Raw genomic sequence first — 27,058 nt, 5'->3', positions numbered from 1 at the left:
ACAGTATTTTAGCATACTTTTTCTTCTGTATATAAGGTTATAAATGCGCTGATGTTTATTCTAAAATGATTGATGAATAAAAGTGAGAGAGAAAAAGAGGAGGATGTTGGAGTAATGGAAAGAGACTTAGAGAAAGAAAAGAGGAAGGGAGAGAGAGAGAGAGAGAGAGAGAGAGAGAGAGAGAGTGAAAGTGAGAGAGAAAAATAAAGGTTTAAAGTAAGATAAAGAAAGGAGGAGACAATTAGATAATAATAGATAGGATAGAGAGAAAAAAAGAAAGGGGACTAAGGCAGTTGTCATGGTAATATCAATCATATCTCTTATATGTATACACATTTTTCATACTTTTTATATGCATTTCTAATATTCATATATTATATTTAAAATATTATTGATTTTTATTGTTTACCAATTATTAAATTTTCTTTAAAACAAATCTTCTAGGTGTTTCAAAATAATCTTAAAACCAAGAGTTTTAAAAATGGACTGTCCTTTATTATGGTTAATAGAAAAAAAAGTGTATGTACAGTCCTTTCAAGCACTGAAGCTTCTGGAGACAGATGAGAGCTTCATTTTTCACACACAGGAAAAAAGACCATGGTTAAGGAAGGGGAGGGGGCCGGGGGAGAAAGGACAACGAGAGAAAAACTTGGAGGATGAATTTTTATTATCTGAGGCAAGGGGAAAGGTTTTATTTGTTGTTGGTCTCTATTCTATCCATAACAGTATGATACAAATATAATAAGTTGATAGTTATCTATAAAAGGAAAGCAATAATAAATATTGGTATAGAATATAATCAATTATGAGAATATAAGAAACAACCTGAAATAATATTTATCTTAAAAACTACTAGAATATGACGTACGTTTTTTTATAAATGATTTATTTATTTCATAAAAAACGGGTCTGTAAAATTTTTTTTTGGATATTTTTCATAGAAAGCATTCTATTCATGAAAACAAAATCATTTTTTAATGTTCTGTATATTTGCAAAGATTATCATTTTACCTTTAACTTTTGATGTAATTTGAGCCTAGTGTGCTCTATATATCTAACTGTGTGTTGACTCTGTATCTGTGTATCTGGTCTCACAGTCACTGGTTACTTTCACAGTACTACATTCTAGTCTAGTTGTTAATAATACTATCTTACATTTCTATATTATAATAGTACCAGGGGCTCAAGTGTAGTAGAATATCCATGTTGAAGTTGAATATTTTGTAATTTTAGTTATTTTCAAATGCAATTTATATCCACTAAACACAGATTATTTCTAGCTATTTAAAAGCTTTGGTGTTTTATACAAAAATTGTGTACACAATTTAAAAAAAATATATGATCAAGTGTATTTGAAAATCCGAGTAGGTAATGGTATTGATCTACACTTGAGTCGTACTATGAATTGCCCCCTACTGAGTATACAACAGTTATTTATTAGTCTACATATTTAATTAATTATAGATACACATTACACATATAATTATACATAATAAAAAATAGATAATTCTTTTATGATATGTATTTTGTATGCTAATCTAATTTGATTTTGATTTCCTTTTTTTTTTTACATATAAGTGATTATCAATCGTGATATTGAATAGGAATTTTATTGCTTTCAATAGCGAAGCTACTAAATAATTAACGTCCTTCTGTTACTCTGTCCGTATTGCCTTGTGAGAGAATTAATTTTCATCCCCCTTCCCCTCTACTCTTATGACCACGGAACATCTAATTTAAAACTCACTTTGTCCGTAGTAAGAAAATAATATAATCCTATTTCCAGTATGGCTTCAAAACTGATTAATATTTGCTGGATTATAACCGGTTCTCAAGCCATAATGAAAAATATTTTAAATTTTTTCATTTTAATTTCCGTGGAAACTTTACTGAAGTTTTAAAATTAATATAAATTCTTGTTTTTGTTTCAGAATTCTCTACCTACACAAAATAAAGCTTAACGGTGAGTTTAATTTCAAAACATTACTCAGACTGCCTATCTATAATACAAAGTAGCTTGATGTCTGTCTGTCCGTCCGTCTAAAGCTTAAGAAGTCGGTAACCACTAATATGATTGAATTCTACTCCTCAGGGAATATAACTACTGGTCCTGTGGAAGGGGGGACACCCCCCCCATCCCCCAAAGGTAGGTATCTTATTTTTTAAAATTAACTCTTCGGGCGAATTTCCCTATAGGGGCGAAGCCTCTAGTAATTATATCTAATTCAGCCAATTAAAGAAAAATATATTATATATCAATCTAAGTTCACGAAAATTATCTTTTTATAACAAAAATTATTATTAAAGGACAATAAGTATACATATTTTAGCTTTATCATATGAGTTGTATTTTTAATTTTGTAAACTTTTAATTCATAATCACCAAGCATTTTATAATGCCTATAAAAATGACATCATACTATTAATCAATCAAATTGTAAACTAGCCTGCCATTGATAATGTAGTCTGTGTATTGGTCTATAATTTGCTATTTTTATTGTATGGCGTCATTTTTTATAGTCACTATAAACAGCTTCATAAATCACGCATTGTATACACCATTAACTGTAGGTGGGCTGGGAGATAGTATCACTGTCATGGGTACAGAGATACTAGGGGAGGTCATGATAATATTAATATTTGTATAGGTGGGCTGGGAGATAGTATCACTGTCATGGGTAAAGAGATACTAGGGGAGGTCATGATAATATTAATATTTGTATAGGTGGGCTGGGAGATAGTATCTCAGTCATGGGTACAGAGATACTAGGGGAGGTCATGATAATATTAATATTTGTATAGGTGGGCTGGGAGATAGAATCACTGTCATGGGTACAGAGATACTAGGGGAGGTCATGATAATATTAATATTTGTATAGGTGGGCTGGGAGATAGAATCACTGTCATGGGTACAGAGATACTAGGGGATGTCATGATAATATTAATATTTGTATAGGTGGGCTGGGAGATAGTATCACTGTCATGGGTACAGAGATACTAGGGGAGGTCATGATAATATTAACATTTGTATAGGTGGGCTGGGAGATAGAATCACTGTCATGGGTACAGAGATACTGGGGGAGGTCATGATAATATTAATATTTGTATAGGTGGGCTGGGAGATAGTATCACTGTCATGGGTACAGAGCCTGCAGATACTGGGGGGGGGGGGGGTCATGATAATATTAATATTTGTATAGGTGGGCTGGGAGATAGAATCACTGGCATGGGTACAGAGATACTAGGGGAGGTCATGATAATATTAATATTTGTATAGGTGGGCTGGGAGATAATATCACTGGCATGGGTACAGAGATACTAGGGGAGGTCATGATAATATTAATATTAATATTTGTATAGGTGGGCTGGGAGATAGTATCACTGTCATGGGTACAGAGCCTGCAGATACTGGGGGAGGTCATGACAACAACAAGAATATGAATAACCAAAGATCTGGTGCTAGAAATCATCAAAACAGAGATAAATCAATGGAGGATACACAGTAAGTTTTACACAATATTGTTTGTAGTGTCAGACGTATAAAATATTTAGAATTGTTTACAAAAACATGTAGATAATTAAACAGTGAGGATTGTATTCAATTTTTTATGAAATGTTCTATTTTTGCACTTTAGACATAAAGAAAGCGTTTGATAGTGTGCTAGTCAATGAACAAAAATATATCTAACACACTGTGAGCTGTAAATAAAACTAGTTATAAGACAATTTCATAAAAACTTATGTTAATTAGGGTTATTACAAAGAATAAAATGTATTTCTTGCTTATTTAATGTTAATTTTTTTATGAAAAAATTATACGTGTTTGGTTAATCAAATAGCACAGCTGCTCTATAATAGTTTTTAATAGAGAACAAGTTGTGATTCAAGTGCCAAATGGTGATACAAATACAAGTGCCACAAATCCAGGTCAGAATAATCTTTTGTAATATTTGTTTTTCTGTAGTATAAATATCGGAATAGATCTTTTCTTTTGGGCCCATTAGGCCTTTATCCCTGGTAGCTGAGTGGATAGGAAACGGGTACTCATATTTAATGTTTGCATATTGAATTCGAATGTATAAACCTTGTATAAAAGTAACAAGATGTCTATGTGTGTGTAGCAAAGAATTTGCTAACCGCTGAACTGAACAGATTATCCTCTACCATATTATATTAGGTTCAGAGAAGGTTAATTATCTATTTTTTGAGAGGATACCACTATCATTCGAAGGAAAATAATTCCCACCCCCTAAAAAAAAATATTTCTTTATTCTTTAGAAAGTTATAAAATTAGAAGTAGAGGGTCGACCTTCACCCCTCCCCCTCCCTTTCAGTCAATTGGTACCCTTTAAAACATTGTACATTATAAAAACTTTTAATATTTGAAATTTACAAAAATAACTAAAAATTGAATATATTTATTTTTAGAAACAACAAGTGGATTCTCCAGTTTGTGTTCAAACTTAACATTTTCAAATTTTATAAACTTCTGTAAGGGCAACAAGGTGGAACCTGAAGCTGAAAACAGGTTTGTCAAAGTTTGTAAAAGCGAAGCTTTTCTTTAATAGGGTCGGTAACGGATAAATTAGCGTTAATTTAGGCATGTTTTAATCTTCCCATGGATTTCTATTATGGCATTATGAATCTTTTACCTGAAATGTGTACATTGTTTAAAAGATTGTTCTTTTTATAAATAAAGCCTAAATCTTATATAATCTGGTTTTAACAAGATTCTTAATAACTTTTGTTGCAAAAAATGACAGTTTATTTAAAGGATGATTACAGGATGACAATGATGACAACTTCTATAAATAGCGCAGCTTAGTAACATAAATCAATACACTTCAGAAAATAACATCCAAATATATTGATTAAAATATCAAGTTAATGTTAATATTTCCAAATATATTTTTTTTTTAATTTGTAACTTATTTATTTTAGGTATATTTTAAAATAGATTTATGTCATATAATATCATAATTTACAAAATTATAAAAATGTAACATCGTCATAATGTTATTTGAACGTAAAGAAAGCTCCTCTATAACCAATCTTTGTTTGTAAGTCACATAAACAAAAAGCAAATCATTTTATATTTATTTCACTTAAAATTGAATAGTCTTTTCAAGTGTAAATTCATTTCTTGTTAATTCTTTGCTTATCTTGAACTACAGATCAGTCAATTTTAATAAAACCTTCTTTTAAAGTATTGGTGAAGGTTAATCAAGTAATTTGCCAGTCAAACTATTTGATTATATATTTTTAGGTTGGGGTTCGGGCCTGGTTCAACAGAAGAATTAATTACGACAGGTAAAGCTTATTTTGCGATTTAATAAATACATTTGATACAACCTTATATCATTTTTTGTTTAAATTGATATAATTATCTGATTATGAACACTTTTTTTTTTAAATATAAAAAAGTAAATTTATTTTATTAAAAAATTATATTTTTAGATAATAAATTCAGTTTCAACAAAATTTTTAAGAATGGCTTTCCGTTTAAGAAGGTAAAATTTGTTCAATTTAAAAGTTGTTTGTATTGCACTTGCATTGTGCTTTTATAAAATGTACAAAATAAAATTAACATTAACAAGTTGCCTTCTGTCAACATATATGTTTGGCATTACCATGGCAAAACTGTGTGGTGGTCGGCTGCGGCTTTACACAAACTGGACTAATCCTCTATTATATTTAGAATGAGGAGAGAAGTAAATCCGAAGGGGAGGGATCAGATTATTTCCTTACCCGGCTCAACTTTGTTGCAGAAGAAGGAGCTAATTTAGATGAATATAAGGTAGCACTTTTAGTTTACACATCATTTTATAATTATAAGTATTAGAGCTTTCCAAATAAGAAATCAAAATTAAATTTGTTTCCCAGTGTTTTTTTTCTTCTCAGGTTACTTGCTGTGGGAGATCTTGGTTTAGTCTTGTTATAGATCCTGGACAATCTAATCATTATAAGGTCTAGTTTTTTATATTTTATTCCATAGTCTTTTTATACATACTGGACAGACAATCTAATCATTATAAGGTCTAGTTTTTTATATTTTATTCCACAGTTTTTATATTTTTGTTTTAAGGAAATTACGATATAATTTTTTTTATATTTTAGTGGCTTTGGGTGATAAATTTTGCCGTAGTGTATAATCTAATTTTTGTGATTGGACGTGCAACTTTCTGGGAACTAGAAAAATTATTTCCTCTAGGTAGGTATTCATTAATTTAGTTATAGCTTATAATGAATTTTGGTACAATTTTGTAATCCTATAATGGTACAGTACAGCTAGCTATCGGTCGGAGAGGTGTCGGATTTGATTTAGAACTACATCGTGTCATGCTCGATTTCAAAATGTTATTTCAAAAAGCGCATTAGTAAGGGGAAATGCATTTGCCTATAAACAGTCTTCAATAAAAGTTAATCTCCAGACAAAAGAATTGAAATTAAAAGCTATTTTCATGCAGTTATCCTACTGTAGAAGCAAGAATTTTTTGTTCTTCAAGATAAAACCGACTGAGTTACATGTAACTGTCAATTCTTCTCTATAAGCTACGGACACAGCTGCTAGTATATCAATAAAATACCAAGGCGTTTGGCTAGAAATTTCTTCATATTTCAATATCACCCCCCCCCCTTAAAAAAAAGAAATCACTTGATTTTAAATAAAACATGCCAGATAATGATACACATATGTTATGATGACTCATAGTTCTTGATGGATGTTTTTATTATCAAATTTCAATATTATAGTTGAATTTTATTTTTAAAAGAAATATTTTATTAGGATGGACAGTTCTGGATTATTGCTGTGACGCAATTTACCTCATAGATATTCTTGTTAGAATGCATGAAGGTTAGTAAAAAAAAGGAAATAATCCTCCTCCGAGAAGGTGATTTAGTAAAAATTAGTAAAATATATCCATTTTGATTAATATTTTGTTTATTTTCAGGCTACCTGGAGCAAGGTCTATTAGTGCGGAAACCAAAGTTATTAAGAGCAAACTATTTCAAGAGTAAATACCTCATTCTAAACATTATAAGGTAACAAATTTCAGTGGTTTCCCTCAAAGTGCCTAGTCGAGCACAGAAATCCTTCCCCCCCTTTATTAAAATAAAATAAAATGGGTGGGGGGGAGGCATGTGTTTTTTTTACTTTAGGTTAAGTTATATTAGGTATAGGGTAGCCCAGCAGGGTTTGACACAGGTATAGGCCCCATAGGGTTTAAGCATAGGGAAAAACAACCCTCTTTTATTTTTGATGTATTTTTCCTCGTTTTGTACTTTGAGGGAAAGACCTATATCTTATTTTTGAAAAATTTGTAATAATAAAAATATAATAATAGATAGTTTTTGTGTTACTTATTATGTTTCATGTTTTTAATATTTTAGTTTGCTACCAACAGATTTTCTGTACCTGATTTTCCCATGGAAATGTGATGCATTCTGTCCTTGTCCGGTCCTACCCTGTCCTGTTATAGTCAGGCTTAACAGGGTGTTCAGGTAATATTGTTGTTATATACAGGGTGTCCTCTGTCTAGTACTACTCTGGTAAGCCGAGCGTTCTCGGCCCACGGGGTAACGAGTTCGGATTCAACGAGCCCTAGCCTTTAAGTATTCTACCAAACAAACAAGCAGGATTCAATCATACAGAAATTATATATTTAAACTGAATAATATTTACAAGTTATGTTTACTATATATATATATACAACAAAATATGACAATGGTTAGGTTTGAAGGGGGTGTGGGGCGCTAGGGCTTAGCGCCCGACGGTAGACAGGCTGTGGGGGCAGCGGTGGTAAAAGGGGAGGCAACACCTCCCGATTATATAAGCGCGTGAGGGACTCGTGATAGTTGCATGTTTGAGTCCCCTCCCCACATTTAGGCAGGATAGTTTGACCGCTGGGTGCGGGGTCAACAGCGGTCATGAGATGGATGGTGATATAATAGGATTAGTGCGGGGGGTTTGTTATCATAAGTCACAGCGAAGCAACTCTGTAAACGGCCTGTCCGTCTGGGTGTCGTATTACCACAACCTCCCCTTCAAGGGTTGCGTGGCTCCTGAGCCACCAGGCCTTGAACCTGGGGATACGACAGCCTATGCCTGCGCCGGACAGGCAGTTCTTGGGGCACAGCTCGATGGAGGACAGCTCGGGCTACACAGGCTCCCTGGGACACTCGTTGCTCGGTCTGACTGTGGTTGGTGATCAGCATTGTCAGCTCCTGGTTGGCTTCTAGGCGTGGGTTGGCGACGGCCAAGCCTCGCCGCTGGAAATTTTGCCTCGTCTGCAGGATCAGTTCTGTCGCGGCTGGTAGCTGGACACGGAGGCCTAGGCAGACTCTGGTGGTTCCTAGGGGTGGAATGGTGATGGCAAAGGGTGCATAGAACTCCATGGGGGCGCCTGCTTGATTCAGGTTGCTTGGTCTCCTAGCTCCTACCCGGATGGGGATGGCTGTCATCAGTAGGGGGCACATGGCTTCTTCTTCTTCTTCTGGGGCGGCCTCTTCCATCGCAGTGGCTGGCTCTTCTCCTACAGGCTCGCTGCTGGCTGGCAGGTTCTCCATGTCCGCGTCAGGGTTCCAGATGGCATCTCTGAGCGGCTCTGGAGCGGGCGGCGGCGGCGGTGGTTCGTTGGGCTGCTCCTGCAGGTTCTCCTCCACTGGGTCACAATCTTGGCCGCTAGGCTGTGGGGCGGCTGCGGCTGGCTGGTGCACTGGGAGCTCTCCTGGGTTGCTAGCTGCGGGCGCCGCCGCTCCAACTGGCAGCTCGGTGGCATCCTCGTCGCCGTCCATGTCAACTTGGATGTCTTCTGGGATCTGGTGGGCAGTCACATCTCCAGTGTATTTGCGCAGTCGGCCTACATGCGCGGTAACTTCTGAGATCCTGGCTACGGGAGAGGCAGGTTTAATGACATAATGGACTTCTGTAGCTTTCCTCACTACTTTCCAGGGGCCAGTCCATCTCTTGGTAATCTTGGCTGCCTTCCCTGGCACCAGGCGGGGGGCCAGGTACCAGACCAAGTCTCCAACCTCATACTTGGCCGTGCCTTCGTAAGCTGCCGCGCTCCTCCTGATGGCTCCCTCCTCCTTCTGCTGGATGGCATCATACACTGCATAGTAGCGCTGCAAGAGAGCTTGGACGTTGGCTGGAACTGAAGCATATTCGGTCTCTGGCAGCCGTAGCACCATGTCCACCGGAAGTTTGGCCTCTCTCCCAAAGAAGGCCAGGAACGGGGTCACGCCAGTGGATCTGCAGGCCTTGGTGTTGTAGGCAAAGGCGATGGCAGGCAGGTGTGGCTCCCAGTTGTTATCGTCTCTGTCTAGGAACAGGCGCATGCCTGTGTTGAGCGTCCTATGAAACCTCTCCACTCGGTTGGACTGCGGGTTGTAGGGTGGTGGATGTGTCAGGCCAATCTCAAGCCTGGAGGCCAGTTCCTGGAATACCTGGCCGGTAAATTCCATTCCATTGTCGGAATGGATCTTCAGGGGGCATCCGAACGTGGCCAGGTGGCGGTGCAACAGGGCTTCAGCCACCGTGAGGGTGCGCTTGTTGGGGATGGCGTAGAGGCTGACAAACCGGCTGAATCCATCTTGGCAGGTGAGGATGTAGCGGTTCCCAGCTGGGGTCTCTGGCAGTGGCCCCACCAGGTCGATGAATAGGACTTGCTGTGGATACCCCTGGCGGGAGGGCACGTGGATCCCCTGCTTCAGCCTCTCCTTGGTAACTTTCTGGACACACTCAGGGCAGGTTTGTACCATCAGGCGGACGTCACGGGCCAGGTTGGGCCACCAGAAGTGCATGGCAACGCGGGCGATAGTTGCGTCCATCCCAAAGTGCCCAGCCATGGGGGTCCCATGGGCTAGAAAGAACGCGTCCTGCTGGAGGGCCGAAGGCAGCAGGTATCTTGTCCTCTCTCCTGTCAGAGTCTGGTCAGTGGTGGTGAGGCAGCCGTGCTCGTCAAGCCCCAGGGCTGGGAAGCGGCTGGCGTACTGCTGCTCGTCTCGTTCCTTGCCACGCAGCTCAGCCTTGGTTGGGGCTTTGCCATCAGCCACCCATTGGCGGACACGGAGCAGGAGGGGGTCCTGTGTCTGGGCCTCCAATACTCTAGCTGAATCCAGTCGGGCGGCAGGAGGCCGGCTAGCTGCGGCCTCCCCTAGCTGGCAAAGGTTGTGGATATACTCAGCCTGCTCTGCTAATTCTTCGGCGCTAGCCGTTGGCATGTTGTCATCTTCCCGGCGGCTGAGGGCGTCGGCGTTGGTATTCTGGGTGCCAGGCCTGTGGCAGACGGTAAAGTCTAAGGCCGCTAGCTCCTCTTGCCAGCGGGCCACCATCCCTGTGGATGTGTTCAGTGATTTCATCTGTAGCAAGGCAGAGGAATCAGTGTTGATCTGGAAGCTGCGGTAGGACAAGATGCCGTGGAATTTTCGGATCCCATACATGATGGCGGCCATCTCTCCCTTCCAGGACGGGTAGCGCGTCTCAGGGTCGGTTGTCTTGCGCCCCACGGCGGCAATCAGCCTCTCCTTGCCCTCCTGGCATTGACTCAGTATGGCAGAGATGGCGCGGCTGCTGAAATCTGTGGTGAGCTGGAACACTGCTGGCAAATCAAACCTGGGCGGCGCTCGGATGGGGGCCTTGCGGAACTTGTCCTTGAGTTGCAGCAGCTGGGCTTCCATCTCAGGCGTCCAGGTTAGGGCCTTGGCCGTCTTCTGCCTATTCATCTCGTAGGTGAGGTCTGCATACTCTGGGATGAACAGGCGGTAGTATCCAAAGAACCCCAGCAACGCCAGCAATTCCTTGGGGGTGCTAGGGGCTGGCCAGTCCAAGATACGGTCAATATAGTCCTCTTGCATGGCTATCCCCTCACGGCTGAGGGTGTGGCCCAGGTAATCCACCTTGGATCGGAACAACTTGGTCTTGGCTGGCTTGAGGCGGATCCCTCCCCTACGGTGGGCTTCCAAGACCTCTCGGAGCCTGGCCAGGTGGGCCCAGGTATCCTGGTGGAAGGTCAGGACGTCGTCAAGGTATGACTGGAGGTTGGCTGTGCCTAGTGGGTTTAGGACCCCTGCAATAAACCTGGAATAGACAGACGGTGCCGTAGCCAGGCCAAAGGGCATCCTTTTCCATTGATACAAGCCCCTGGGGGTGGTGAAGGCGGTGCAGGGCCGGCTGTCCTCGGACACACGGATGGTGTAGTATGCGGCCACCGCGTCTAGAGCACTGTAGACACGGTGCCCGCCAGCTCGTTCCACCAACTGCTGGATCCTAGGCAGGGGGTAGCTGTCCAGCTCCAGACACTTGTTGAGGGCTCTGTAGTCAACGGCCCAGCAGGTGCTCCCGTCCTTCTTCTTGATGGGCACCAGGGGGCTGCTCCAGGCGGAGTCTGACGGCTCTATAACTCCCTCCTGTAACCAGGTGTCCAGTTGTTTCTCCAGTTCAGCCTCTTGCCGCGGGTTCAGATCCCTAAATCTCTGGCGGATCGGCTGGGTCCCTGGCTTGAGGCGCAGCTGCAACTCAACCACATCTGTGCAGCCGGGGGTAGAATTGGAGAAGACGTCCCTGTACTCTGACAACATAGTCCAGACCTCCTTCTTGAGCAAGGGGTCCTTGCGTAGGAACTCATTGTCTTCCATCTCCAGGGCCTCCCACAACTCCTGCATGTCTATAGGCTCAGCAGGTTCTTGGAACGAGTGGAGACGCGGGGGAGGCGTATCAGAGACCTCTAAAATGTCAGGTCTGACCAGCTCCCCTGCCACTGGGAGGCCAGCATCCAGCAAGAGGGGCACCTCCCCCTCATTGACCACCAGTACTCTAAACACAGTGGCAGAGCCAGGCCTGTGGGCATACAGGCCCTCTGGAATAACAAGATCCTCCCCAAACCTCTGTTCTGGGGCAGCTAGTTGAATGGCATCCTTGGTGCGATGGCCTACTAGCTCAACAGGGACCGCCATAACCCCGCGGCCAGGCAGGACCACCCGCTTGGCTGTGCGGAGCTGGGGTGGCTGGCCATCAGTTGGAGTGACAGCGCTTAGCCTATACGTGGCTGGTGCGGGGTCAGCTTTGGCTCCGGGACCCACCGGCCGCGACTTGACGGGCTCGGCTTCTGGAGGGGCTGACGTGTCGGAGCCAGGTGTGGCTCCGGGGGCGTCCGGCCACGATTTGACGGGCTCGGCGCTGGGAGAGGCCAAAGTGCTGGGTCCAGCTTTGGCTCCGTGGGCGTCCGGCCGCGACTTGACGGGCACGGCGCCGGGAGAGGCTGGGGCCTGAGAGTTGAGAGTGGCTCCGGGTGCATCAGACCGCGACTTGACGGGTCTGGACTCGGGCTTGGCTGGTGGACTGGCTGGAGGTCCCAGGTAGAGGGGGCCAGGTGGACACGGCTGGCCGTTGATAAAGGTGTCGGCGGAGAAGATTGGTTCTGGAGGGCTGGCAATCTCAGGAAACGTTGTTGGCAGGCTCTCCCTTGGCACCTTGGGCACTGGGGGCAACCCCATGGCTAGCAGGTTAGCTCCCTTGTGTGCGTTGAGCTCAGCGTCCACCCAGTGTGTGCCTTTCTCAACCACACGCGGCTGCTCAGGCAGGGGGCCTGGCAGAGGCCCCTCATAGCTTAGCTCTCTCTCGGCTGTCTCCCGGTCAATGGGGACGCCACGGAGTGGGATAAACTCCCCACGCACCCACAAGCAAGGTGGTTGCATGTCGAAACAGAGCCTAGTTCCGAACTCCTTGAGAAAATACCCTCCTAGGTTCAGAGGGTGTGAGAGATTTCGGACCACAGTCACGTGGTATAGATGGAGTATAAGAGTGTGTGAGACTGCCATATATAACTCTTTTAATTTTCCGATTACCTGGAGGGGCTGGCCTTCCTCATTAGCAGTCAGGATCTGGGTGTTGTCCGGAATCAACATGCGTTGCACTCCCATTGCGTGCATGAGGTGCTCAGAAATTACAGCAGACCCTGGTACACGGTTGCCAGAATCAATCATGGCATCAACCTGTACATGCTGGGCAGGGTCAGGAGTAGGAAACCTCACCCTGACATGGCAGGGGAAGTGGAGGTCCTGCCCTTGAGACAAGGGGGCCTCTCGTTCGGCTGGGGTTGGCAGAAACTTTGGTGGTGGCCGCACCGCAGCTATGGTGGTATCGCTTACCATGGTGGCTTAGACTGTAGCTTCGAATCACTAGAGCTTATTAATTATCACTTGGTCAACAATTTTATATTTATTTTTATCACTTGGTTGACATTTATACACACTTATGTGTTGTTATCACTAGGAGCTCTAGGTGTGATTCTGGAAGCACTGGCAGCAGGGAATGTCCGTCCTGCAAGGTTCAGAGGGGTGACGGCGGTAGGGAATGACCCGTCCTACAGCGCCGCTGGTTCGAATCCCGAAACTGGCGGCAGGGAATGGCCCGTCCTGCAGCGCCTCGGGTTCGAATCCTGGGAGGCAGCGGCAGGGAATGTCCCGTCCTGCCGTGCCTGTGGCTCAAAATCTGCTATCCGTCGCAGTGGTAGGGCTTACTTGTGTGCTGAAGCTTCGCAGCCACACATTGCCTTCTTAGGGAGACCAGCACCCAGCTGTCTGTCTCGTAGGTTTGGCCTGGGTGTCCTGGGGCTTGTCCCAGCTACACTTGCCAATTTAGACTCAGTTCTGTAGCCGTCTGAGCTAAATTATCCGATTGCCGTGGCTGCGCACCTAGCGCTACTCCTACACGACACGGAAAAAGCGTCTTAACTGGCGCTTTTAGCAGGCTAAATCTGCTTGCCGTAGGCCAGAGGCCCACATATTGCGTTCAAAATGATGGAAATTCGACCTAAAAAGGCCGTCTCACGGGTCAGTTGGCGGCTGATTGTCCCCTTACTTGCCAAAGGGTCCAATCAGAGGTAGAATAGGCTAGTTTCTGTAAGGCTCGATTGAAACACGCTGACACCAAGTTCTGGTAAGCCGAGCGTTCTCGGCCCACGGGGTAACGAGTTCGGATTCAACGAGCCCTAGCCTTTAAGTATTCTACCAAACAAACAAGCAGGATTCAATCATACAGAAATTATATATTTAAACTGAATAATATTTACAAGTTATGTTTACTATATATATATACAACAAAATATGACAATGGTTAGGTTTGAAGGGGGTGTGGGGCGCTAGGGCTTAGCGCCCGACGGTAGACAGGCTGTGGGGGCAGCGGTGGTAAAAGGGGAGGCAACGCCTCCCGATTATATAAGCGCGTGAGGGACTCGTGATAGTTGCATGTTTGAGTCCCCTCCCCACATTTAGGCAGGATAGTTTGACCGCTGGGTGCGGGGTCAACAGCGGTCATGAGATGGATGGTGATATAGTAGGATTAGTGCGGGGGGTTTGTTATCATAAGTCACAGCGAAGCAACTCTGTAAACGGCCTGTCCGTCTGGGTGTCGTATTACCACACTACCATGTCCTGTTATAGTCAGGCTTAACAGGGTGTTCAGGTAATATTATTGTTATATACAGGGTGTCCTCTGTCTAGTACTACCATGTCCTTTATAGTCAGGCTTAACAGGATGTTCAGGTAATATTATTATTATATACAGGGTGTCCTCTGTCTAGTACTACCATGTCCTGTTATAGTCAGGCTTAACAGGGTGTTCATGTAATATTATTATTATAAACAGGGTGTCATCTGTCTAGTACTACTACCATGTCCTGTTATAGTCAGGCTTAACAGGGTGTTCAGGTAATATTATTATTATATACAGGGTGTCCTCTGTCTAGTACTACCATGTCCTATTATAGTTAAGCTCAACATAATGTCCGGGTATTTAAATTAGTGTTTGCAGAACTTCAATCAAAAGAAATCTGTTAGATATTAAGCTGAAAATGAGATTAAGCTTGGAGATTATTGGCGGGCGGTGTAGAGAGTGTAGGAGGGTGTAAACACCTTCTTAAAATTGAAATTGGAAAGGCCAGCCTTCCATTTTTTTCCTTAATGGTTTCATACCCCCCAGCTAAAATGATGTGCAGGCCACTGTTAAATAATTATTCCATATTTTAGGGTAGACCGTCTGTTTGAATTCTTTGATAAAACAGAAATTAGAACAAACTCTCCAAATGCTTTCAGAATTTTACAGGTAAAATAATACTATCAAGCATAAGCTTTTTATTTCTTTTCTGTAGACAACTTTATTAAAATCAGATGTATTTTATTGAGATTATTTATTTAAAACAAACCTATGTAAACATTAATTTACATAGTATAAAACTGAAATTTGTACCTTTTATTTTAACTCAAATTTTTGTAACCACTTAATATGTAATGCCCTTCAAATTTACATAGAAGCTGCATGTAGGTCCTGGGACGATTTTTTAATCTGTTTTTTTAAAAGGAGGAGGGTGTTTATTACCAAAAAGTTTGCTCTTACCCAAAATATTCCCTCTAGGTCCCTAAATGCTAAGGTAGAAGCTACTAGTTCTTAATATTATCATATGAGAGACAACGTTTTTATTATAATTATGGAATGATGTAATCCCTCAACCTATCTTAATCTTTTTTATGGCTAGCACGAAATAATTTCTCTTCTTTTATATTTTTAGTACCGCAGCTATAATATAACTACAGGGTATATCCGTATGTTGTATATACAAAAATATTCTAAAATTTAATTAAATATCTCAGCTATTATTAAAGATAAAGACATGCTGTTTGTGTCTAAATGATGCATTTTGACATATTTTGATAGTATTTCTCAGCATTTAAAAATTTTATCTCCTCTATTTGTCTAAATATGTATGTAAATATTATATCAATAAAACAGGGTAGATATGTTAATTTATAGATGATCCATATTGTTCATGTCAACTTATATCTAAGGCAAAGTAGATGTTTGAAATGTTTTAGCTATGGCCACTTTCATTAAATTCAGAACGTCATCGAAACCTTTAATAAAAACTTATGAATAAGGACAGAGTGTTTGAGGCTTGTCAACGTTATTTATACTCAAAAACATAATAGCTTAATAAGAAAATTTAGATCTAAAAGTTAAAATTATAATTAATAAAAATTGATTATTTAATTGAAGTGAAAATCGTGTGGGTTTATTATTAATTTTAGATAAAGTGCAATTAACGATAAAATAATTATAAGAACGTTTAGATCAAACTAATTTTATTGATTAATACAGTTGATATTAGTTATTTATCGCATCGTATTATTGACAGCTTTTCGATAGTAAAATGAGCAATTATAAAATTAGTTTATGACCTGTGCCAACTAAACTGGTAATGCTTTTATGATTTATGTTTTATTATTCTTAGAAAATTGTCTATAATAAGAAAATACATGATTTTTCAGTATGGTTGAGAACTGGTTCTTATCCATGGTATATTTATCGGATTCGAAGCCATACTGGAAAAGGAGTTTTAATAGTTAGTTATCGTGTTACGGTCAAATAAGATATGTAGAAATTTTATTAAATCTATAGCAATATCACAAGTTTGTAAATAGTAAATTTTATCTAAACCCCTTTTCATGTTAAGGTTGTGCTGTTGATTTTAATTCTGATTCATTGGAATGCTTGTCTCTTCTTTGCCATCAGCTTCTATATTGGATTCAAATCTGATGAATGGGTCTATCAGGTTTAAAAGTTATTCATATCATAATAAATAATCAGTTTATCATATCAAATGTTTTGGAAGATAAAATGGCAAAAAAAAGTTTATTTTTATTCATAAACACTTTAATTATGACTAGTTTTTTTGCCCATAGCCTCCCTTATGGGAGAACGGAAGATGTTAGATTGGGAGGGTGAAAGAACCCTCTCCCAAAATAGTTATAAACCTTCCCAGGACCTATGCGATGCTACCCTGTAAAGGAGAACCATATCGGTTCAGCGGTTAGTGAAATCCTTTGATACAAACAGACAGTCAAACTTCCTGTTACTTTTTTATAAGGGTTTGGAGGGTGTTGAAACCCTCCCATGAAATAGTTATAAACCTTCCCGGGACCTATGAGAAGCTACCATGTAAAGGAGAATCATATCGGTTGAGTGGTTAGCAAGATCCTTTGGTACAAACTGACAGACAGTAGACTTCCTGTTACTTTATTATAAGGATAAAGGAAGATCCTAGCCTACTAACATATATGTTTTTATACACGGAAAATTGATCTATTATTTAGGGAGACCCTAGCCTTGTAACACAGTACATCTACAGCTTTTATTGGTCAACCCTCACCCTTACTACTATTGGTAAGCATTATTTTAATTACTTGGATTATTAATCTAATTAATTTTAAAAATTGAATCATACAATATTTCTTACCCTTACCCCAAAATTAAAATTTTATGATCTATGAAAATTTTGATCGCCATTTAGTTTTCTGTATGTCTAAGAAAATGGCATTTCATATCCATTTTTCATTAATATAAAAACAATTTTGAAAATTATTGCGGGGGGTTTTAAAGTTAAAAGTTTAAAGTTCGAGTCATTTAGCTTTTTCTGAAGCTTAAACAGTCCAAGTTCTGAAAACTAATGATGCTATTATTGAAGGTGAGACTCCCCAGCCAGTGAAAGATGTTGAGTATCTCTTTGTGACCATTGACTTCATGGTTGGAGTTCTTATCTTTGCTACCATTGTAGGTAATATTAACAAACATAGGATAGAAGGGACATAGAACTCTAAATTAAATTGGTACCCAAAGTTTTTAAAACATACTCTTTCATTCCTTGTGAGAATTTTTTATGTATTTTATTATATTTGGATTTTGGATTGACTGTTTCAAACTAGCAGCTTCCAGTTTTTTTACCCAATAATTTTGTTTATTAATATTGGGGATGTACATCAATTTAGTTTCCATTATCTTAAGATATTTAAATTAAAATATAAAAATTTTATTGATGTAATAATAATTAATTGTTTTCATAACTAATATAAAGTATGGTAAAGCAAAGAAGCTACCTTTCTATACATCAATAATAAGAACAATTTTTCTAAATAATATTAGTTCTATGATAACCGATATGATGGTTGGTAAAGCAGATAAGTCTGTCTCAATTTCTAACATAATCTATGTAATAATTATTCTAGGTAATATTGGTTCTATGATAACCAACATGAACGCTGGTAAAGCAGAGAAAAGAAACCGTATGGATGCCATCAAACAATATATGAATTTTAGAAAGGTATATTATTTGTATTAATTCTATATTAATCAGTCTTTGCAACTTTCTCTCAAAACAAGGATGACACCACCCACAAGAATCGAAACACACAAATCATGGTTGAGAGTAAGGACAAGATTATTTAAAGATCATTTGTTATAGTCAAAAATAGATTTATTGGAGAGGAAAAAAGCACGAAACTTTTCTCACTTATTTTTACATAGTTTTAATTTATATATTCAGATCGAAGGTCAAAGACTTTTTGAATAGCAACTAAGAAAATTACATTTCCCAATTAGCGTTACGGACTGACTTACTGATGGACTGGTGGACGGACAGACAGAGTGATTTATTAAGTCTTTTTGCCATGAAAAATGTGAAAATATAATTAAGATAAAGTTGAATATCAGTAAAGGGTAAAAAAACAAAAAAAATACTTGCGTCAAGTCAATTTGGTTTGTGTTATCGCTTCTAATAAAATAATGTTTAGGTCGGAAAAGAATTGGAAAATCGAGTAATAAAATGGTTTGACTATTTATGGACAAATGAACATTCTTTAGATGAACAATCTGTCCTGGAAATGCTGCCCGATAAATTAAAGGTTTGTACTCTTACAACTATTATTAACCACTGGACCTGGGCAGGTTTGTAGCCAGTTTGGGTGAGTGTACAACCACCCTCCAAAGAGAAATTTCCCTGGACAAAAGTCCCCACCTCCCAAATAATTCCCTTTGAGTTTTCTTTTCAAAACTAAAATTTAAAATGGGGAGAGGGGGGAGACTTTATCCATCCCCACCTCGAGTGATCTAGAGGCGTAGCCGATAGTCTACTACACGTTAAACACTTCCATAATAAGTAACTTACATTTAAAGCTCTAAGATATGAAAAAATATTTTTGTTAGAATTTTTTCAATATTATATCATTGTTATTACTAGTTTTATATTATATTAAATGTTATACATTATACATTAATATAAAATATTCTTTATCTACTAGAAGAAACATTATTTACAATTTTTATCTCAAATATATTATTATTCCCAGGCTGAGATTGCGATCCATGTTCATTTGGATACTCTTAAGAAAGTCAGAATTTTTCAGGTAAATAATTATTCATTTTTTAAAGTGGTATAATTTATTTCCTTTCGCTTAAACATTTTTTAATTAGCTTTTGTATATTTGAAAAAAAATTTTGTTTATTCCATACGAGTTAAAATTATTTTTTTTTGTCTTCTAAAATTACGGCCCTGATATTTAAGTCAAACATTTGAAATTTATTATAAAAACGTGATTAGAGTTTTTCCGCTGTTTTTTGTTTTGAGATTTGTATTTCCATACAAATATGCAACTTACTATATCCAACTGTCTGTTATATTCAATTCTAACTATTTGCTTGGAAATTCTTGCTTTTGAATTTGATAGCTTATTGATGTTGTCATCCTTGTTTTATTTTAGGATTGTGAAAAAGGATTGTTGATAGATCTTGTTCTTAAACTTAAATTGAAGGTAGGTTTCTATTCTGTAGATATTTTGATCTAATGAAATTAAGTTATTGATTTAATTCATGGATTTGTAATAACTATGAAAATTATGGATGAAAATATCCTTGAATGTATTAAATTTAATAAATTTGAACATACTTTTAATTTAAAAGATAAAGCTTACAATCTCACAAACCTGTTGACTGATTGGAGATTGCTATTCAGGAATAAACCTAGTGGTCTTGGGCAATTTTCTTGGAGGGTTGGGAGGGGGCGGGTGGGCTGGGTTGGCTCCCATTGTTCCAAAAAATAATTCCCGGAAAATGAGTACTCTAAACCTGTTTTTTTTGGAATTAACAAATATTAAGTGACAGGCGTTTCTCTATTGGGGTGAATTATATAGGGGCTAGGAGCAAAGTCAGAATTATGAAAAAAGATTAAAACCGCTTCTTTTAAGGTATTTTCTCCTGGCGATTATGTTTGCAGAAAAGGAGATGTTGGCAAAGAAATGTATATCATCAAGGAAATCATGCAAAATTAATCATAAATCATTTATTATTGACTTACGGATTTTATGGTAGATTCACTTTCTAAATCAACTAGCGGCTACGGCCCTAGAAGTTTCTTGAGGCACTAAAGGTAGGAGGAGAACAGTCGACCTTATCTCATTTAAAAAAATTTGAGTTTCAGAAGTGTAAAAAATATATATTTTTTTTTCGGGGGGGGGGGGGGGGGGTTAAAGACACCCTCCCCAAAAATAGTTTAAAATTTTCTTAGGACCTTTAAGAAGCTTCACTGTAAAGTAGAACAATATCGGTTCGGCGTTTAGCGAGATCCTTCGGGAGAGACAAAAAACGCTTACTTCTTTATATAATAGGATAAGACAATTAAATCATGCCCAAATAAACAATAAAAGCTATCCATTACAGACGGTAGGACTCTAATAATATCAGAAAAGCATTTTAAAAATGAAATGGTTAATATTGCTGAATACTTGAAGAGAGGAAAGTTGGATGTTGTGGCAGATGATGGTAGACAAGTATTTGTTACTCTGGGAGATGGTGCTGTCTTTGGAGAGGTAATAATAGTTATTTAGACAAGTATTTGTTACTCTGGGAGATGGAGCTGTCTTTGGAGAGGTAATAATAGTTATTTAGACAAGTATTTGTTACTCTGGGAGATGGCGCTGTCTTTGGAGAGGTAATAATAGTTATTTAGACAAGTATTTGTTACTCTGGGAGATGGAGCTGTCTTTGGAGAGGTAATAATAGTTATTTAGACAAGTATTTGTTACTCTGGGAGATGGAGCTGTCTTTGGAGAGGTATTAATAGTTATTTAGACAAGTATTTGTTAATCTGGGAGATGGCGCTGTCTTTGGAGAGGTAATAATAGTTATTTAGACAAGTATTTGTTACTCTGGGAGATGGAGCTGTCTTTGGAGAGGTAATAATAGTTATTTAGACAAGTAATTGTTACTCTGGGAGATGGAGCTGTCTTTGGAGAGGTAATAATAGTTATTTAGACAAGTATTTGTTACTCTGGGAGATGGAGCTGTCTTTGGAGAGGTAATAATAGTTATTTAGACAAGTATTTGTTACTCTGGGAGATGGAGCTGTCTTTGGAGAGGTAATGATAGTTATTTAGACAAGTATTTGTTACTCTGGGAGATGGAGCTGTCTTTGGAGAGGTAATGATAGTTATTTAGACAAGTATTTGTTACTCTGGAAGATGAAGCTGTCTTTGGAGAGGTAATAATAGTTATTTAGACAAGTATTTGTTACTCTGGAAGATGGTGCTGTCTTTGGAGAGGTATTTAGAACTTAATCATATCTAAAATACAAATTAGTACGATTTCTGTCCGTCTGTCTGAAGCTCAAGATCTCGGTAACAGCTAATCAGATTGTTATCTACTCTTCAGGGAATGTAGACTCTTGTTCTGTGGTGGATTTAAACTATTTGGTTGGGGGTGGGACACCCACACCCCCTAAAAAAGAAAAAAATCACCACAAAAAATATCTAAGTTCTAGTTTTCAAAATTTGGCATTGTCTTTTTTCTATGGGCGATCTCTAGGGAGGGTTTTATTACCCTCCACAAACCTTCCTACGATCGATTAATGAGAAGCTTCATTGTAAAGGAGAACCATGTCGGTTTAGAGGATAGCGGAGACAGACTTTAATATAAAAATTGTTAATTTTCGATCTATCATGGATTATGTGATCCTTGTTAAAATTTTATAATTTAAAGGTGAGTATTCTGAACATACCTGGAAATAAAACTGGAAACAGAAGAACAGCCAATGTTAGAAGTGTCGGATATTCGGATCTTTTCTCTTTAAGGTACACGGCATATTGAAAGATAATTAATTGTTTTTTCCAATCCTATGGCCCTATTCCTGTAGACCTCGCTAAGTGTCTTTCAAGCACTGACCCCACCTCTCTCTTTGGTAAAAAAAAATAAAAATAAGGGTGGGAGGGGGGTTCTTCTTTTTGTCTCATCCCTGTTGTGCTTGCCAGTACAAAAGATAACCTAACCTAACCTGACATAAAGTAATAAACAAAGAAAAGAAAAACTACTCCCAGCTCCTTCTTGTTTTAATTTGTTGCAAATTGTAGGGATTATGGGGTAAATTTGCTCAATTACTTAAAACAAGCATCAACTAATAATCGATATATATTTTTTTACTTTTTAGTAAAAAATATATATTTATCTTGTATTAAATTTTTAGCAAAGACGATCTTTGGGAAGCTTTGTCTGAGTATCCAGAAGCAAAACAAAGGTAAACATCTTTAAGGTTATCACAATTTTTTTAAATTTTATACTTTTGTGACTTTGGCTATCGGCGAATGTGACATAACATGTAGCGCATCCGCTGGTTGTCGGGAAGGTGAAGTTTCAAATCTCGGTCCAACACTGCGTCATAACTAAAAACATTTAAAATATTTCTACTGCTGCTATGGCATAAATTGTTAGAGTAGGGGAAATGTCGTTTCCCAAAACAGGCGGAACACACGACAATTAATATCTTGTGGTGTATCCTGTCCTCTAGAGGTTTCTAATGTTTCGTTGGCAATGCAAAAGTTTTTTCTTAAATTAAAATGACTATTATTTTTCTTTTCAAAATTGTCAAAAGTTGATAACGCATGTTTCATAATTCAATTCTGTAAACAAAAACAAATAATCTGTACAGTTTTAGCTTTTATTGACGTTATACTCCCTTTTATATTATTTGATTTTAAACCAAACATTTGATTTGCATATACAATTTTATTTTATGAAAAATATTATGCTGTCGTCATTTTATGTTAATAGTTCATAAGAAATTAAAACAATTATATTATTTATAATTTATTATTGGCGAAAGTTCCGTGAGAAGATAAAAAGAAAAATATGTAATAAATTAATGATTGGAATTTAAAATTGCTTATTCTTATGATTCATTATTTCGTTGATACTAGCGCAGCTTGGTATGTTCGTCCGTCTGTTAAAAAATTAATTAAGTAGAGATAGATAGATAGATAGATAGATAGATAGATAGATAGAGAGAGAGAGAGAGAGAGAGAGAGAGAGAGAGAGAGAGAGAGAGAGAGAGAGAGAGAGAGAGAGAGAGAGAGAGAGAGAGAGAGAGAGAGAGAGAGAGAGAGAGAAGAGAGAGAGAGAGAGACAGAGAGAGAGAGAGAAAGAGATAGAGATAGAGGGGGTGTGGAGCAGTATTACATATTACCGAAAGGCAAACTGACAAAAAGATATTTAAAGAGTAGCTTCGCTTCTGAAAATAAAAATGTTTCAGTTTACTGGAGAAAGGTCGTCAGATCTTGATGAAAGATGATCTAATAGATGAAGAGAAGGCTAGACAGGAGGAGGCTGCACATGAAACTCTCAAACAAAAGATTGACAGGTATAATCTTAATCTTATATACAGACAAGGATGAAAAAATCTCCAAGAAGCAGAGCTCAAATTATAAAATAAGAAAATAAGCAAATAGACATGCAGACAATTTTAATCATAGATTATATGCACATTAATCATAAATCTTGAGAGGTCTATTCTTAATTGAAGCTGAGAAAATGACATTGCTCACATATAATTCCAGTATTAATTCAAGAAGACGGTAGAACACCATTTTTAAAAAGAGGGCGATCCATTTTCAGGGTGGATTTTTCTTTAAGGGGGGAATGAAGGTAAAATATGATTATACCTTCTTTGGACATATAATAAGCTTCATTGGTCTAGCGGTCTGCAAGATCTCAACCTACACACATGCATACAAATAGACATCCAGTTACTTTATATAATAATGATAATAAAATAATTGAACATATTTTTCCATAGATTGGAATGTAACCTGGATAGTATGTCAACAAGATTCTCAAGACTACTTGCAGAATATTCCAGTTTCCAGGTAAAATTCAAAAGATTTTTAAATTTTTTTTGTATAATATCCCAAAAGATTTACTTTTCCAACTCAACTTGAATTTTAAGTATTATTAGGTTTGTTTGTAGCGAAACTTTAGTAATATTAGTGGTGCTGTATCTTCTGTAAAAAACTGCAACTTGGTTGCTTGACATTTTTAATCATTTGAATCTTTCAATTGTAAAAATTCTTGCTGCCTAATGTAAAATCTATTAGCCTACTCTCAAATTCGAGGTTTAAGAAAACTTTATTGATTTTTCTTTTCTTTTAGATTCGGATAAAGAAACGTATGACTAAAATGGAACACAAAGTTGGGGGAGATTCTGAAACTATGGACTAGACCTGGGGAGAATTCTAATAACTGTCAAAAAAATTCACTGAATTAATGGAAATATTTCTGAAAAGTGTTTGATCGGTTCAAATAGTCAAAAAAGTATTTTTAACCTTAAATTTTTGTCTAAGATGATAAGTAAATAAAACATTGCATCTTAGAACTTAAGTTTAAAAACTAAATTATATCAGCTGATCAGCTGCTTATAAACTCATGCTCGGATCAATACACACACTTCAATTTGACCTTTAAATTGAACTTAATTTATTGCATGTCAAGAATCATTTACTGTTAAAGATTGATATATTTATAAATAAAGCTAAAATAATCAGTATTATAAAAAGTATTAATTTATTAATATTGTACAGTATTATATTTTATACTATGCTAGTTATCTATCGCATCGTATTATATGTAGACAGCTTTCCGCGAAAATTAAATATTAATTATATGGTTTTTATTAATATTCGGGAAAATTGTTTGTAATACGATGCTATACATGATTTTTCAGTATGGCTGATACCGGTTTTGATGCAGCGGAAATTAATCGGTTTTCAAGCCATACTGGAAAGTATATTTTGTGAGCAAAACTTTTGAATTATATTGAATGACTCATTTAACCATAACATTAGAGGAATTAATAAGAAAAAATAAGCTGCACAAAAAATGATTTTTTATCGCAGAAACACAAAAGAATTTTTGTGACAATAGATTTCTAAAGAAATTCTATGTTTGTACTGACTCTGGGTAAAATTTCTACAATTTTGTTAAATTTGAAGAGTATCTAAATTGGTAAATTTCTTGAAAATTAATTGGAATGCTACCTATTTTACTGGGTTCAATATACAAAATATTGTAATCAGCACAAATAAATCAACATTCAACAGTAACACATTTATTTTTATCTATTTAAATATTACCAGTGAGGGAGGGGACATTGGGCTGTAAATTACTCTTGTATCAAAAGTTTTATAACTACGTTATCTAATTCTTCAGCTCAAAACTTTGGGTACTTTTATTCATCATTACTAAGGATGTACAATACAAATTTATCGCCCATTGTCTTATCTCTTATGATCACTGAAATCTTACATATTTATTTCATACAGTAAATCCATGGTGTTTTATTTTGCAGATGGCTTGCAGCTGAAGAGCTATGCCTAAATCATTTACCAAATACATTTATGATGCTTTCCCTCAATGTGCATATCAAGCACTGACCCCCCCCTCCCCTCCACCACACCTTGATTTTTTTGATAAATTGAAAATAAATGATAGGAGAAAGTAATTTTTTTTCCCATGCCTTACCCCTTTGGGGATCTATAACCATGCGAAGCCATTACCTGCGGGTTTACCTAGTATTCTAACCAAACTTGACCAGAAATAAAGAAAAAAAAACGAAATTCTAACACCCTTATTTTTAATTTACTTCCAAAAAAGAAGGAGGGGTTGGGGTTGGGTGCTTAACAAAGCACTTTGAGGGATAACACCACATTTTCTGTTAATCAAATTGTTTTGTATGTACCACCAAGCCAAATAGCCAATTGTACCTGTTATTCAAATTATTTCATCATTACAAAATTAGCAAAAAAGATTTATTGAAATACACATCTCACACTTTCAATGTTTTGGATTATTTCAAATCTAAAAATACAGAATTGTTAAAAAGAATTTAAATAAAATTGTATACTTTAAAACATATATTGCACATCATAATATACAAAAATATTAAATAAACATAAGATTTAAATTTCTTTTATAGAATTTTATTTTAAAAAGCAAGGCTTTTCTATAAATAGGGTCCGTCTGTACGTCCATAACGGTTTGTTGTTTTCGTTAATTTAAATATGTTAGAATTGTCCTATCGATTTCAGACTTTAAATGGTGATTAATATAACAATTATGTACGATTTAGGAAGCTTAGAATTCTATAATCGTTACCAGAAAGTCCGTACGTCCATATAAAACATGTTGCTTTTCAACAACAATTTTTTAAGTGACATAATTATCCAATTCATCTGACTTTTGAAATACTGATTCCTGTCACAACAATGTACAATATTATAATCCAAACATCTCTATAATAAAATCCTAAAAAAGTAAGCATGTCCTTAACCATTATCTGCATTGAAGCAATTTTGCAACAAACTTACTTACAATTTTGTTACGACTAATACATTTATATTCTGATTTTCCAGTTCTGACACTCTATAAGAGTTAATGATCGTTTGTCTTACCGTTTCACAGCTTCGCTTTTATGGATGTTGTCACCATTGTTCTATAGCAAATCAACCCAATAACGCACCATGATCGTTTGATCCGAGTATCATAATTTTGATCTAATTTCATCCTAAAATGTCGGTTTTCGAGATTGAAAAACCTGTTTTAGTATCCAAGCTTTCTATGAATCTATAATTCCCTCTGTCCGTCTGTCATTCCCTTTGTCTGTATGTCTATTTGTGAGGGTTGATTTTCTCGGCTTGAATCAAAGATAAGCTGCTGATAACTTTGTAAGTCTAAATTTTCCCTTATTAAAAAGCATCCATTCATTCTGTGACTTGTTTTGTCGGTCCGTCGGTAATGCTATGCATATGGTTTATTTGGATTCTGTTTAAACTGTTTTTAACCTATTTTTAAAACGTATATAAAAAATATACTATGACACCAGTAGAATGAGACTGCAGAGCCTAAATTTGAATT

The 27,058-nt window shown here is 37.6% G+C and overlaps 1 protein-coding gene across 1 annotated transcript; it reads left to right on the top strand.

Annotated features, from left to right (window-relative positions):
• The first annotated feature begins 1,924 nt into the window (after nucleotides 1-1,924).
• LOC145318952 (cyclic nucleotide-gated cation channel subunit A-like) lies at nucleotides 1,925-25,580 on the top strand. Its single transcript, XM_080160718.1, has 27 exons — nucleotides 1,925-1,963; nucleotides 3,361-3,502; nucleotides 3,869-3,927; nucleotides 4,429-4,528; nucleotides 5,267-5,310; nucleotides 5,458-5,510; nucleotides 5,699-5,797; nucleotides 5,902-5,967; nucleotides 6,118-6,211; nucleotides 6,788-6,856; nucleotides 6,954-7,044; nucleotides 7,393-7,503; nucleotides 15,028-15,103; nucleotides 16,509-16,607; nucleotides 17,149-17,218; nucleotides 17,520-17,609; nucleotides 18,058-18,152; nucleotides 18,622-18,732; nucleotides 19,177-19,233; nucleotides 19,588-19,638; nucleotides 20,071-20,136; nucleotides 20,614-20,691; nucleotides 21,860-21,951; nucleotides 22,341-22,391; nucleotides 23,403-23,510; nucleotides 23,946-24,015; nucleotides 24,299-25,580. Exons 2-27 carry the CDS (start codon nucleotides 3,387-3,389, stop codon nucleotides 24,365-24,367), a joined length of 2,085 nt encoding a protein of 694 aa, XP_080016844.1. The 5' UTR covers nucleotides 1,925-1,963; nucleotides 3,361-3,386; the 3' UTR covers nucleotides 24,368-25,580.
• Nucleotides 25,581-27,058: the final 1,478 nt, after the last annotated feature.

This window comes from Acartia tonsa, chromosome 5 (genome assembly GCF_053477335.1).
Source record: "Acartia tonsa isolate MP-2025a chromosome 5, ASM5347733v1, whole genome shotgun sequence".
Classification (NCBI taxonomy): Eukaryota; Metazoa; Arthropoda; class Copepoda; order Calanoida; family Acartiidae; genus Acartia; species Acartia tonsa.
This window is presented reverse-complemented; position numbering and strand designations above follow the sequence as displayed.

Coding starts and splice junctions, on each gene's coding strand:
- LOC145318952 (XM_080160718.1), top strand. CDS start 3,387: ATGGGTACAGAGCCTGCAGATACTGGGGGAGGTCATGACAACAACAAG. Junction 16,608..17,148: donor CTGATGAATGGGTCTATCAG/GTTTAAAAGTTA, acceptor TCTATTATTTAG/GGAGACCCTAGCCTTGTAAC. Junction 21,952..22,340: donor TCGGATCTTTTCTCTTTAAG/GTACACGGCATA, acceptor TTAAATTTTTAG/CAAAGACGATCTTTGGGAAG.